Genomic DNA, 14,214 nt, shown 5'->3' on the forward strand with positions numbered 1-14,214 from the left:
ACCCTTCACATAAAAGACTAAGTAGAACCTATGAATCATCAGACAATAATGTATAAGTTTAGAACTCCATGCAATCATGATGGAATGAATCTCTTAGATCCCATTGTATGACCCCACACACCTCCTTCCAATTCTCATCCCTTAATTGAATGTGCCTTTTGGATTTGACTCCAACTTTTGAGATAATTCCCCCACAAAGTGAGTTTTTTCCTTGCCATGGGTATTATGATGTTTCATTATCTATCATGTGGACCTAGGAGGTGTCCTAAAATTAAGGCACATCCCACTGGATGTTATTTTTAGTTATTTCAATGACTTTGAACATTTTAAGGTTTTTTAATTATTTCAATGACCTTGAACATTTTAAGGTTAATGGCTTATAATCTTCTTCTTCTTTTGTGAAATGTAATATTTCTATCACTAGAATTTTAATCTTCCCCTTTTGTAAATATAGTTCTTTATTTATTAGAATTTTAATATTTGTTTTTTATAAGCACAATTACTTTTGTGAGTTTCTTCATTGTTTAAAATTTTATCTTTCTATTTGTAAGTGAAAGTTTTTATTGAATTTTAATCTTCTCTCTTTGTAAGTTTAGTTCTTCACTCATAAAGAATTTTTTTATATAACATGGTTTTATATTCACTAGAATTATTATTTTTTTACTTGTAGTTATTCACTAATTTTGTCTTTAACATGTGGTGCTTCACTGATTAAAATTTTAATCTTTCTATTTTGTAGGTGCAGTTGTTTTTAACTAGAATTTCAAATGAAAATAAAATAAAAATTGACCATCTTTTTATGGTTTAATTAAATTTAATTATCATATAAAATTATTTAATTGAAATTATATATATATATATATATATATATATATATATATATATATATATATATATATATATATATTAACAAAATCCGGAAAAAATTTCCAGTTTAAAAACTAAATATAAAACATTTAAATTTTACTTAGGTAAGGAATAAACTTTTATAATTGAATGGATCACTTTAACAAATAAGATTTCAATATCCTAATTAATTTTTAATGAGAAATTTTAAAATGTATTTTAATTATTATAAATTTAAATATTATATTTATTATTTAATTTTTACGACAAATTTTATATTAAAAATAAGCAATTTAAGTAGAAAAATTTTTACAAGATATTTTTTATTAAATTTGTATATTATATTTTGTCTATTATTTTATTATTAATTTTCAAATAAGTTTTTTTTTTTTTTTTTTTTTCTTGTTGGTTCAGCTCATGGAAATTTAAATCTTGAATCGCATTGTTTACCTAACATTTCATGTTACTTGTCACCAATTAAACTACATCTTATGGGCTAGACAAATTTTATATTAAAGATATAAAGAATAATATAAATATAAACAATTTTGAAATCAATTATTATAAATTTAATTACTATCTAATTAGTTATTTCATTTTCCAATGATATTTTTTATAATGTGAAACGATAAAGATTTTATCAATTTTTATAAAATATTAATCATTTTTTTTAAACTAGGTTGAGTGGTTTATTTTGAATGCTTTTTGAGATAGCGTAATTTTCCAAAAAAATGGTTCTCATCCTCAATGTTTCCCATGAAATTTGAAGCTACAACTTAAAGAGAACTAAATCCCACACAAGCCTAATGAGACTAAATCCCACACAAACTTACTAATCTATATCTCATAGATTGAAGAAAAAGAAACACAAAAACCAAACCAAAAGTCAAATATTTTTAAACTCTTATTCTCAGTTATTTCATTGAATTTTAAACTTATAATTTTTTAAGGAAAACTAAACCCCACACAAACCTAATAACCCACATCTCATTGATTAAAAAAATATAAAAATAAATAAATTAAATAACATTTTATTTACTATATTTAAATATAAATTAATTAATTAAAATTATTCATTCAAGATATTAAGACAATTGACAATATATAAACAAAAGAGTTTTATAGGAATACATCAACAAAAGAGTTTTATAAGAATATATAAAAAAAAGAGTTTTATAAGAATATACAAGCAAGAGAATTTCATAAAATGATAACACTCCAAAGAAGATGAGGAAGAGTTTTAAATCAACTTGAAAGCAGATGAGAAAGAATTTTTAAATAATTTGAAGTGATTTTTATTAAGTTTATTAAATTTAAATAATAATTACAATTGGATTAATTAACTTTTAGATTTTTATAAGTTTTTTAAAAATATAATTTTTTTTAAAGTCTATAAAATTTAAATATTTTATTAACTAATACAAAGTTTAAATTTATATAATTTTAAATGTTTTTTTTGTAAATTTAGTAGGATTTTTTTATTTTTAAGTTTATATGTTTATTATTCACTCAAGAGAATAGCACAAGATTTGTATCCAAAATTTCAAGATCGATGAGATTTCATTCCAAAACCATTATCACTTAAACTACCCAAACAAATATAATTTTAAAAATTTTATTAATTAATTTAAAAAAAATAAATATTATTATAAAATTTGGTTTTATATTTTATAGATCAGATAATGTAAATAGCTTTGTACTTATGCATGATTCACGCTTCCTGCCGCCTCTGCAAATCGTTGTAGATAATGGATATGGATATCTTTTCCATGATGAAAGATGTTTGTTTTTATTCTTTATCTTTTCTTAAGATATATGATATTTTTTATTTTAATTAAAAGGATGGGTTTTGATTAATATAAAATGAAAAAGTAATATTATTGGAATATTTTTAAATTTCCATGTATGAAATAGGTGTCGGATGATTTCTAAAAAGTTATAGATTAAATTAAATTTTATCTCTTTGACATTAAGAAAATAAAGTTTTATTATATTCTGAGATATTTATGATTTAGTATGGGAGATGTAGTGTTGGTAAAGAGCGTTAATATTTATTATTAATTTAATATGAGAGAGAAAATGAAATATTTTATAAAAAAATATGATAATAATGTATAATGCGAATTTAATAAAAAAAATATGATAATAATGTATAACGCTAGTTTAATAGAAAAATGACTATAATAATGTATAATTTAATTTAAAAGTGATTAGAAGTAAAAAGTAATAAAAATAATAAATTGATTCAATTCAATTTTTTATATTATAAATAAAATTACAAACATTTTTATAGTTTAGTATGGGGAGATGTAGTGTTAGTAAAGAGTGTAAACATTTAAATATCAATTCCATATGGGAGAGAAAATGAAACATTGCCTAAAAATGATGATAATAATGCATAATTTAATTAAAAAGGTGATAAAAAGTAAAAAGTAATAAAAATAATAAATTGATTTAATTCAATAATATTGTAATTTTATAATAATCATAATATGTAATCCGAGTTTAGGTAATAATAATATACAAATTTAATATTTACAATAATTTGTTTCTAAGTTATTTATCCATTTATATCATCAATGTTATGCATACTACATTAAATAGTGAAATAAAAAAATAAATTATAAAACATGTTAAGAAAATTAAAAGTAAGAATATTTCTATATATAAGGATGTCAAATTTATATAAATAATATTAAAAAATCATCATAGATTTATAGTTATGATCTACTAAACATTGGGAGGAATCAAATCTTAGAGATTTAAACTTTACACTAAAAAAAGGTTTGTATCTTAAGAGAGGTTTGTATCTTAATTTGTATATTAAGAGAAGTTTGTATCTTAAAAAATTTGATCCCTCTCTCAAACTTAAAATGAATCTATGCTGGTTTATATTTAAAAAGAATTAAAAAATAAACTTTTTTTCTTAAAATTTTGAAATATATATATTATAAAATCTAAATAAATTAAAATTATTATAATTTAAAATAATTTGTAATATATATATATATGTTTTTCATATGATAATCATGTTTATTTCAAAATAGTGCTTTTAAATTTTTTGTTTATTGAATAGAAAAAATTAAATGATAAGCCATATTTAATAAAAATTATAATTTTTATTGATTATAATTTTTATAATTAGACTTTAAATCTAATTTTGGTAGTTAATCAAATTATATATATAAGATTATAATTATAATAAAAAAATATAAATAGATTAGTCATATTTTTTTCTTTGGTTAATTAGTATGTTTATTTCGAAATAATGCTTTTAAAATTTTTTATCTATAGAATAGAAAAAATTAAATGAATAAGTCAGATTTAATAATATAAAAATTATAATTTTCATTTAAAAAAAAAAAAAATTTCATTATTTTGATGTGTAAAATAATTAGATTAAACTCTAAATTTAATTTTGGTAGCTAATTAAATTTTTATTTATTATTTTATTTTAATATTGTATACGCACCATCTTAATTAAAAAGGGAAAAAAGTGAAAAGAAAACACGGCTTAAAGAACATTTCAATGATACATTCTCTGAAAAATGTTCAAAATCCTGCTGCCAGTCGATGGATGCTTGCCTATTACCGGGGGCGCACATCCAGAATCCGGAGCAGTTGCTGTTACAGTACCTGTCATCTTGAACGCAAGAATTCCAGAAGGCGGAAGAAACATGCGTTGATTGATTACGTTGCAGGTCATCATGAATGAATGAATGCGTAACAGAACAATCCACACTGTACACCCCCCCACGTTTCGTTATTGGGTCGGCCCCTACGCGTTTTGACCCACCAAACTCTTTCAACACCATGACACTCTGTACGTATATACACACCTAACCCTCTAGCTCCCTGTGAATATACCTGTTCCCCTTCCATTAAAGTCCACGCTTGCCCACTGGGCCTACCGGCATTGGAGCTTTCGAATCTTTCGGACAAGGGAAGTTTGCTTACAGTTTCCACGCGTAGCGTGTAGGAGAGTAATATTTTTTATTGAGAACCAGTGGATTCGTCAACTTTGCCGCCGTTCTAATTTCATCAACGCACACAATGCAATTCCCAATACTCCAATCGTCATATTATATATGTTAAGCTGGGGATGCTAATCACACCAAATGCTTGGGTGTACTAGAGAAGCAGATCTTCTAATCTGGGGAACAGGGCAAGTTTCTGTTATACCCACAAACCAAAAACCAGTATGGTTGTTCATAATTAGGAGGGAGGAGTTGAGTTCTGCCATATTGGGATCTGTAAAGGCCAGTGAGGAAAATTTGTTGTCAGCAACAGGACATTGTTGTCAGCATTTGGATTTTGGGTATAAAGAAGTGTTTATTGGGTGGTGGGTATTGAGGAGGGAGAGGTAATAGTTTTCATTTGGGATCTGTAAATGCCAGTGAGGAAACTTTGTTGTCAGCAACAGGACATTGTTGTCAGCATTTGGATTTTGGGTATTGAGAAGTGTTTATTGGGTGGTTAGTATTGAGGAGGGAGAAGTAATAGTTTTCATTTGGGATCTATAAAGGCCAGTGAGGAAAATTTGTTGTCAGCAACAGGACATTGTTGTCTGAATTTGGATTTTTGGGTATTGAGAAGCGTTTATTGGGTTGTGGCTATTGAGGAGGGAGAGGTAAGAGTTTTCATTTGGGATTTGGGAGGCTCGTCATGGGTTTGGATACAGATTTCCATGCAGCAGATCAGCATGGTGAGACAGGGATTCATGGGATTTTGAAGGAACCTGGTGGGAATGTGGACAGAGTTGCCTTCAGTGGACCTCTGAGCAGTAATATGGATAGGGTTGCCTTCAGTGGACCTCTGAGCGGTCAAGGGGATAGGGTTGCCTTCAGTGGACCTCTGGGTGGTAGTTCCGACAGGGTTGCCTTCAGTGGACCTCTGAGCGGTCCTCTGAACAAGAGGCCAGGCAGGAGGAGTGCCAGGTTTAACATACCTGGTGATGGGGCTACTAGCAGCAAGAGCAATAGTGGAGATGAAGGATATGTGGAGATTACATTGGATGTGATGGATGATTCAATTGCAGTCCACAGTGTGAAGCCAGCTGGTCCTGGGGATCAAGAGGATCCAGAGATAGCTTTATTAGCCAAGGATCTGGAGAAGAGGAGTTCATTTGGCTCATCCGTTATTAGAAATGCTTCTGCAAGGATCAAGCATGTGTCACAAGAACTCAAACGCCTTACATCATTCACCAAGAGGGTTCCCTATCCTGGAAGGCTGGATAGAAGTAAAACAGGAGCCCATTATGCCTTGCAGGGTCTCAAATTCATTACAAAGACCAAAGGGGGTGGTGATTGGAATAAGGTTGAGGAGAGGTTTGATGAACTCGCTGTTGACGGGTCTCTTTCCCGGGCACACTTTGGGCAATGCATAGGTAAGAGTCGAGAGCCTGGTGTTCTCATTCCGCATCACCATAGGTTTTTTTCGACACCAAATGAAATTTTATTAGCATCCAAGGAAGACCTGAGGATCTATGGACCAATCCATATGACCACTAAATTATATCTAGTATGGAGTAGTTATGCCATTGGATTTCAATTGAATGAATTAAATTGTTTCCATGATTATAGGTGTCTGAATTGTTTGTTGATTCTCTTTGATCATGTAGGGATGAAGGATTCCAACGAGTTTGCAGGTGAACTCTTTGATGCATTAGCAAGGAGGAGAGGCATATCTGGCCCAAGCATTACAAAGGATGAACTGAAGGAATTCTGGGAGCAGATTTCTGATCAGGGCTTTGACTCTAGGCTTCAAACATTTTTTGACATGTATGTAGATTCAAAAGTTTTTCTAATCTCCTGAATTTATACGTCATTTTCAGATAAAGACGAAGTCAAAGAATAAGCCCTTCGAAGTTTCTGATAATGTTCTCTCATGGTGAACATTAATTTAATCGATATATCAATCTGCACTGGTAACCAAAAATGGGCAAGGGGACTTAAAAAGCAACATGAAAAGAATAAGCAATGGGACTAAAAAGCAACATGAAAAGAATAAGCAATGGGATTTCCTAGTTAATCTCCTCCTCCAACTTTTGAGGTTGAGAGGAAATTGGTGATATGGTTGCTGTTTAATCTCTAATTGAGGCTGTATTCAGTTATACTTTTCAATTTTGTTTTACGGACACAGTCTAATTTTTGGCTGAAGCAGGATCAGAATTCCTGATACATGTTTGGTTGTACTAAACCTGATCCACAGCCAGATTGTGGCCCAAGGGACCTGTGTTTGGCCTTGTTAACTTCCTTATCAGCGTTAACCTGACATAGAGGTCTACTGTTTTTAACTTTTCTAAACAAGCAGTGACAGAGACCAAGAATTTTTGTGAGCCTAATAATTATGAATCTGGTCAGACTGTTGGCTGAGCTGTAGTGCTGTCTTAAATAAGGTTCCATTTCTAGTGGACAGTGCGTAAGGCATCTACTTGGGAATCCACATAGTGAAATTTTCCAGGAGCTAAGTGGTGCTTATGGGATTTAATTTGGGGTCCTCGTAGTGACAGGTCCCAAGAGTTAAGTTGCAATGATTATTTCTCCCAAAGGAGTTTTCCCAACTATCCATCTGCCGGTTTTGCTATTCAGCTCATGCAAGTTAGTTTTTAGCTTAGCAATTGCCCATTCTTCTTGAGATTTGCAAACCTTATCTATTAGGTTCCGTGGGAGATATACCCCTACTCAGGCCAAAAACAAAGGAGAGCATGGAGGCTTACTGTTAAAAACAGATACCAAAAAAAATGACTGATCCTATTGGTTTATTTATAGAGCTCCTAGTCCCCCCTCGGGCCAAAAACAAAGAAGAGTTACTGTAAAACACGAAAAAAAAGTTGATCAGGTTCTTTTATTTATTGAGGTCCTAGGATCTAGGATCACTGTTATCAATACCCATAGTTAATCTCCAATCTTATCCTGATTTACCTAATTAGTCGAGTAAGTATTGTTGCAGATAATTATTGAAGAAAGCTGTTATTGGGTGTTTTACTCATCACAGATTCTATATTGCTGTAAATCGTGTGATATTTCTATTGATTCAATTATATCTTTCGAGAATTTCTAACGAATTGAATGTATGCAGGGTCGACAAGAATGCTGATGGCCGTATCACTGAAGAAGAAGTTAAAGAGGTGAGCGTTTCTATTTGCTTTAGCTGTCGCCTGAAATCTTCAGATGTAGATTCTCAATTCTGTTATACAAAATAATTAATTACGGTCCTCTCTGGCAGGTTATCATGCTCAGTGCATCTGCAAACAAGCTTTCCAAGTTAAAAGAACAAGCAGAAGAGTATGCAGCACTCATCATGGAAGAACTAGACCCTGATCATTTGGGATACATTGAGGTATAATTCTATAAAACAATTCTCAGATATGGAACTCTCTGGCCTGTACTTGTGTAATGAATCTAGACGGTGCAGTGGGTGTAATGAATATAATGATTATGGATGCAAGTCTAGTCCAAACCCATCTAAACCCGAGTCTGGTATGCCGGTTATGAAGCCAGACGCATCTAAACGTGTCTCTGGTATGCCGGTTATGAAGATTGAGTATCTAGACTTCACACAAATGGCCAAGGATTAAAATGTTGAAACACAAGATATCCAATCTTGAGCTTGGCAACCTCAGGAGTGAGCTAATCTTGTAGCAAAGGGACCCTCTTTCTGGCCAGAAATTTGATAAGAATCCAGTGGAAATTTCAGGCATGAGCAGACTTTTACCATGATCTAATAGCCACGCATGGTGGAACAATGCCCTTTCTGAATCAACTGAGATTGTCAAAAGTTCAATCAGAGTTCCAGATCGATGGGAACTCTGTAATCTCGGATTCTGGTTACTAGAGGGAAATTTGCTACAAGATTAGATAGCTCCAGCAACCTCTTGGTGCATATCAGACCAGGGTTTAAATGGGTATATTGGACCAGGGTTTTGATGTATCTGCCGTAATTATAAACGTTTTGCTAGTCCTAACTATATATATTATGTGATTTCTCAGATTCAAAATCTGGAGATGTTGCTGCTGGAGGTTCCAAATGAAAATGCAAAACGTGGGAACACCAGCGTTAATTTGAGCCAAATGATAAGCCAGAAGCTGGCGCCCACCAAGATAAACAATCCAGTTGAAAGGTGGTTGCAGAAAATAAAATTCTTTGTTGAAGACAACTGGCAACGCATCTGGGTTCTTCTGCTATGGCTTTGTATACTTGCAGGGCTATTTACATGGAAATTCATACAATACAGGCACAGAGCAGTATACCATGTGATGGGTTACTGCGTGTGCACGGCTAAGGGAGCTGCAGAGACACTCAAATTTAACATGGCATTGATTTTGCTTCCTGTTTGTAGAAATACCATTACATGGCTCCGCAATAAGACCAAGCTTGGTGTAGCAGTTCCATTTGACGACAATCTCAATTTCCACAAGGTCAGTCTGTCTGACCCAAATCCTTCATTATCAAAATGAAATGTTTGTTCTGATATCAATAAGAAAAGCATTAGCAGAATCTAAATACTAATGGACGTATGGGATCGTCCTTGATATGAAGAAATGTACATTAAACTTGTTTTTCTGGGGGCAATTGAGCAGGTAATTGCAGTAGCAATAGCAATAGGAGTGGGGCTTCATGCAGGAGCACATTTAACATGTGATTTTCCCCGTCTTCTCCATGCATCAAATGAGGAATATGTGCCCTTGCAACAGTTCTTTGGACATAACAGGCCTCCCAACTACTGGTGGTTTGTCAAAGGAGTTGAGGGCGTTACAGGTGTTATGATGGTGGTCTTCATGGCAATTGCATTCGTTCTGGCCACTCCATGGTTCAGAAGGAATAAACTTAATCTTCCAAAACCATTGAAAAGGCTTACAGGATTCAATGCTTTCTGGTATTCACACCACTTATTCGTAATCGTCTATGTGCTGTTGATAGTCCATGGTATATATCTGTACCTCAGCCACAAATGGTACAAGAAAACGGTGAGCAATCCAGCAAATCCAATCTTGAATTATGGCATTTTTTTGGGAGTAGTCTAGTTGTTTTAACTTTTTGGACCTATATACAACAAAAATACATCCAATAAGTAGAACAGTTAGACGGCCTTACATTATTTTCCTTGGCCCAAATCTCTGGAGCAACCCCGTGATGTAATCACTGAAATAAGCACCTTACATACACTTTATTTGGCAGACATGGATGTACCTTGCAGTTCCAGTGTTGTTATATGGTGGAGAAAGAACTCTGAGAGCTTTCAGATCAGGTTACAAATCCGTTAAAATCCTCAAGGTATTACTAATCATTCTTATTGTCTATCTTGGCTTTCCATTAATCATGTCTTTGATTAAAGTGTTGTTGGCAGTGTACTAACAGACATGATTTCTGTTGGTGTAGGTAGCCATCTATCCAGGCAATGTTTTGTCTCTTCACGTGTCAAAACCACAAGGTTTCAAGTATAAGAGTGGACAGTACATGTTTGTCAATTGCCCTGCGGTTTCCTCTTTTGAATGGTAACTATCTGCATCGACTAAGATGCAACATATTTTCTTTCCTTCTTTTTTTGGTATGAACTTGGATCTTATAAAGATTTTCTTTTTGCTATTAACTAGGATGGTATTACAGCCATTGTTTTGTTTTTTCCACTAACTTGGATCGTATTACAGGCATCCCTTCTCAATAACATCAGCTCCAGGAGATGATTTCTTGAGTGTCCATATTCGAACTTTGGGTGACTGGACCAGAGAGCTAAAAAATGTATTTTCACGGGTATGCAAAATCTGTCCAAGTTCCTCAAATTTTCTTCTCTAAATCAAATAAAACTGATGGTAGATCCAAAATTCAATTGCACCTAGTGGGAAGAGAGGTGCAACTATGGATTGGGTGGGGTTTGTTTGATCCTTCAAGGGTGGGGTGATCCATTGGCTCTGTTCCTGTACCCATATAACAGTCCATTGAATCTACACTGTCATTAGGTGTATTGAGTATGGACCTTAGCTCAGATCCACTAAACCTGGTTCTGATTATTGATATACAGCTGGAGGTTACATATTTCAGTTCCAATAGATCATTTCTGTGAATTGGAGATATGCGTCACTGAGCTTCACAGCCTTTGAAGTGCATATGAGACCTATGTTTAGAAAGGTTTGGGCTACTGTAGATGCATGTTAACTCTGGATATATGAACCACCGAGAGATCAAAAAACAATGGAGATACAAATCTCTAGGTGCTTAAAAAATCCAGAGTTAAGAGGGGTTTATGATGGTGTGATATATATATAATTGGGAAAACCTTACATGGATCTGCTCTTCTCTAATTGCTGCCTTTGTTCCTGTATTTTTTTTTTCTTTCCATTGGGCCAGTCCGGTTGGTTTTTCGGGATGGATGTTACAATCTCTTTGATACTAAATTGTAGAATGCATCATATCTCGATGTATTTTGATCTAAGACTTGTTTTGTGATGACCAGGTTTGTGAACCTCCAAGAAGTGGTAAAAGTGGTCTCTTGAGAGCAGATTACATGCAAGGAGAAAACAATCCAAGGTAAAGCTAGAACTACCATGTCATTCCCGTGCCTTTCTGATAATCTCTGGTGCAGAAATTTTCAATCCAAGGGTCTCTGAAATCTGTTAATGTATGCAGTTTCCCAAGATTGCTGATCGATGGGCCATATGGGGCACCAGCCCAAGACTACAGGAAATATGATGTCCTTCTTCTCGTTGGATTAGGCATTGGAGCTACCCCCTTCATAAGCATTGTGAAGGACCTTGTCAACAACATGAAACTGAAAGATGAAGAAAGTGATCACCTGGAGAACGGATCAAAACATAAAAAGAAAACCTTCAACACAAACCGTGCATATTTCTATTGGGTTACCAGAGAACAGGGCTCATTTGAATGGTTCAAGGGAGTCATGAATGAAGTGGCAGAGATTGATGACAAAGGAATCATAGAGCTTCATAACTACTGCACGAGTGTTTATGAGGAGGGTGATGCTAGATCTGCATTGATTGCCATGCTTCAAGCTCTCAATCATGCAAAGCATGGTGTAGACATTGTATCAGGCACAAGAGTAAGTAATCTGAACAATTCTATTAACAATCTAGTTGATCGAAAAATTTATGACCTTTGGGATGAACTGAGTTTAGTCTTTTGGTGAAGCCCTGGTATTGTCTTTTGGTTAAGATCCATAGTCGATACGTTGTAGAATAACCCCTGTTTATAGAGGGTACTTAGCCTACGACCATGTTCTCTTCTTCTAACAATCTGTATAATGATAGTGGGTACCTTGCTCAGACTCAAGGTTTGGTCTTTTGGTTAAGGATCCATATCTGTGTCAGAGAGAGATTTCAAGTATCCATATAATGATAAAGGGTACTTTGCCTGTGACCATGTCTTGTCTTTCTGGCTATTGATATGTATAATGATAGTGGGTACCTTGCTAATACCCAAGTTTGGTCTTTCGGTTAACGATCCATATCTGTGTCAGAGGTTTCAAGCAGTATGTATTGAATGAATTTATTATGTTCAGAATCTTTGGGGATTGTGATTTTGATGCCCATGATTATACATACATCTTGCAGGTAAAAACCCATTTTGCCAAACCAAATTGGAGGAACGTGTTCAAGAAAGTTGCAGTCAATCACAAAGATGAAAGAGTTGGTAAGTTTTCAGAAATACAACACAGTAAATTCCTTCATTGAATAGATCCATAGTAGACCCTGATCTATTAAACATGGAGAATGAGAAAAAACTAAAAGTGAATAAATGCAAGATTACGAGGGATTTATGCAAGGTTTATAGCTATTGTTTTACTTATTAAAATGCTTAATAAGCCTCCTTCTGTATTTGTGCAGGGGTATTCTACTGTGGTGCTCCTGCTCTTACCAACGAATTGAAGCAGCTTGCACTCGATTTCACTCGCAAAACCAGCACAAGATTTGACTTTCACAAAGAGAACTTCTAGTATCAAACATGAAAATTCTATTCATGGAACAATTTTTTTATGAAGAAACCAGCATTTGGCTTTCATGCAGAGTGCAAGTTGACTAGAGTTTCGCTTCTGTCATGTGTTTGGGTTGCTTGTAAGTGCAGCAACCGGAGACAGGGATGAGAGAGACCTGTGGGAATCTCTTGGAGGCCTCGTTGAGGGAAGAAATCTTATTATATAAGGTCTAGGTTTCTAAGGCCTTGTGTATATTTAGCAATACATGTAATACTTATATTTTTCATTCTTTTAGACAGGGAGCAATTTCTAAATGTAATTGGAAACGCCATTGGACCCGTTATGTCCAGAGCTTGAAATATCTTATAAATAAGACTGACTTTTTACCTAGACTGGTGAATTTAGGAATAAGCCAAGTTTTCAGGCTTATTATGTATATACAATAATATAATATTTTTTATATTATTTTTCCGATAGATAAATCTATCATAACTCAATTGTCAAATCAATAATATAACTCAATTGTCAAATCAATAATATTTTTTATAGTATGATACAATTTTTTTCCTTAAAATATAATGAATTTTATATTATAATAACAAATTTCCTAAAATGTAATAGAAAATTTGTCTGTATTCTTCTAATTTTCTCTTTGCAGTGGTAGGGAAATATGTGTATTTATCTATCTCTACATATGGATATAGGAATAGATAGATATACGGTATTTTATTTAAAAATGTTTAATAAGAGAATCATATTATATAGATTTCCATAAAAGATACATGTGCTTAATAGAAAAGTATTTTATTAAATTGTATATAAATTTTATTAATAAAAGTTGTGAAAAAGTAAAACTGGACTTTTTCAACATGTCCATTAAATAAATGATATATTTTATAATTTAGTAATATGATACGAAAGATCAGATAATAATTTCTGATTTGTATAATATAAGAAAGATTAATTTATAGTTTTCTAATATGCTATGGTCGAAGCTTATTTCATAGCATATTTATTTGAAATAAAAAAATCAAATACGTGAATTTTCATTTTGAGTGGCTTTAGAATACAAGTAAGTCCTATTTCTTATTTTCTAAAGAGAAAATTAGTACTTATCTATTTGGTAATAAAATAATTTATTTATGGTATTTTTTAATATAATATTAAAATCAATATTTTATATAAATTGATTAATAGTATATAAAATTTTATTAAAATTATGTTTTCTAATATTTTTTATTATAAATTTATATTTATTTTAATATAAAAAACCATTATCAATTTTATAAACAAAAAAATTATATATTTTTATATAAAATTATAAATTTTAATAAAAATAAATTATATATATGAGGTATTTGGTTAGAAAAATGGAGTTATATTTGAAGACGAAGGGGAGTTATATTTGAAGACAGACAATTTTCAATTAGAGTGGAAAA

General features: G+C 32.3%; 1 protein-coding gene across 1 annotated transcript; it reads left to right on the plus strand.

Annotated features, from left to right (window-relative positions):
* The first annotated feature begins 4,383 nt into the window (after positions 1-4,383).
* LOC149199555 (respiratory burst oxidase homolog protein C-like) lies at positions 4,384-13,161 on the plus strand. The gene is made up of 13 exons (XM_089402484.1): positions 4,384-6,232; positions 6,467-6,626; positions 7,927-7,975; positions 8,074-8,187; positions 8,838-9,266; positions 9,429-9,815; positions 10,027-10,122; positions 10,228-10,343; positions 10,497-10,599; positions 11,300-11,373; positions 11,473-11,902; positions 12,414-12,492; positions 12,687-13,161. The coding sequence occupies exons 1-13, from the start codon at positions 5,512-5,514 to the stop codon at positions 12,794-12,796; spliced, it is 2,868 nt and encodes a 955-aa protein (XP_089258610.1). The 5' UTR covers positions 4,384-5,511; the 3' UTR covers positions 12,797-13,161.
* Positions 13,162-14,214: the final 1,053 nt, after the last annotated feature.

The sequence above is a fragment of the Pinus tabuliformis genome, chromosome 2_1, assembly GCF_031772625.1.
Source record: "Pinus tabuliformis cultivar Carrire ecotype Pingquan chromosome 2_1, CPIR1, whole genome shotgun sequence".
In the NCBI taxonomy this organism is placed as follows: domain Eukaryota; kingdom Viridiplantae; phylum Streptophyta; class Pinopsida; order Pinales; family Pinaceae; genus Pinus; species Pinus tabuliformis.

Excerpts from the sequence above, each read along its gene's own strand:
- LOC149199555 (XM_089402484.1), top strand. The coding sequence starts at position 5,512 with ATGGGTTTGGATACAGATTTCCATGCAGCAGATCAGCATGGTGAGACA. Across the intron at positions 9,267-9,428 it reads ACAATCTCAATTTCCACAAG|GTAATTGCAGTAGCAATAGC; the intron begins GTCAGTCTGTCT and ends GCAATTGAGCAG. Across the intron at positions 10,600-11,299 it reads TAAAAAATGTATTTTCACGG|GTTTGTGAACCTCCAAGAAG; the intron begins GTATGCAAAATC and ends TGTGATGACCAG.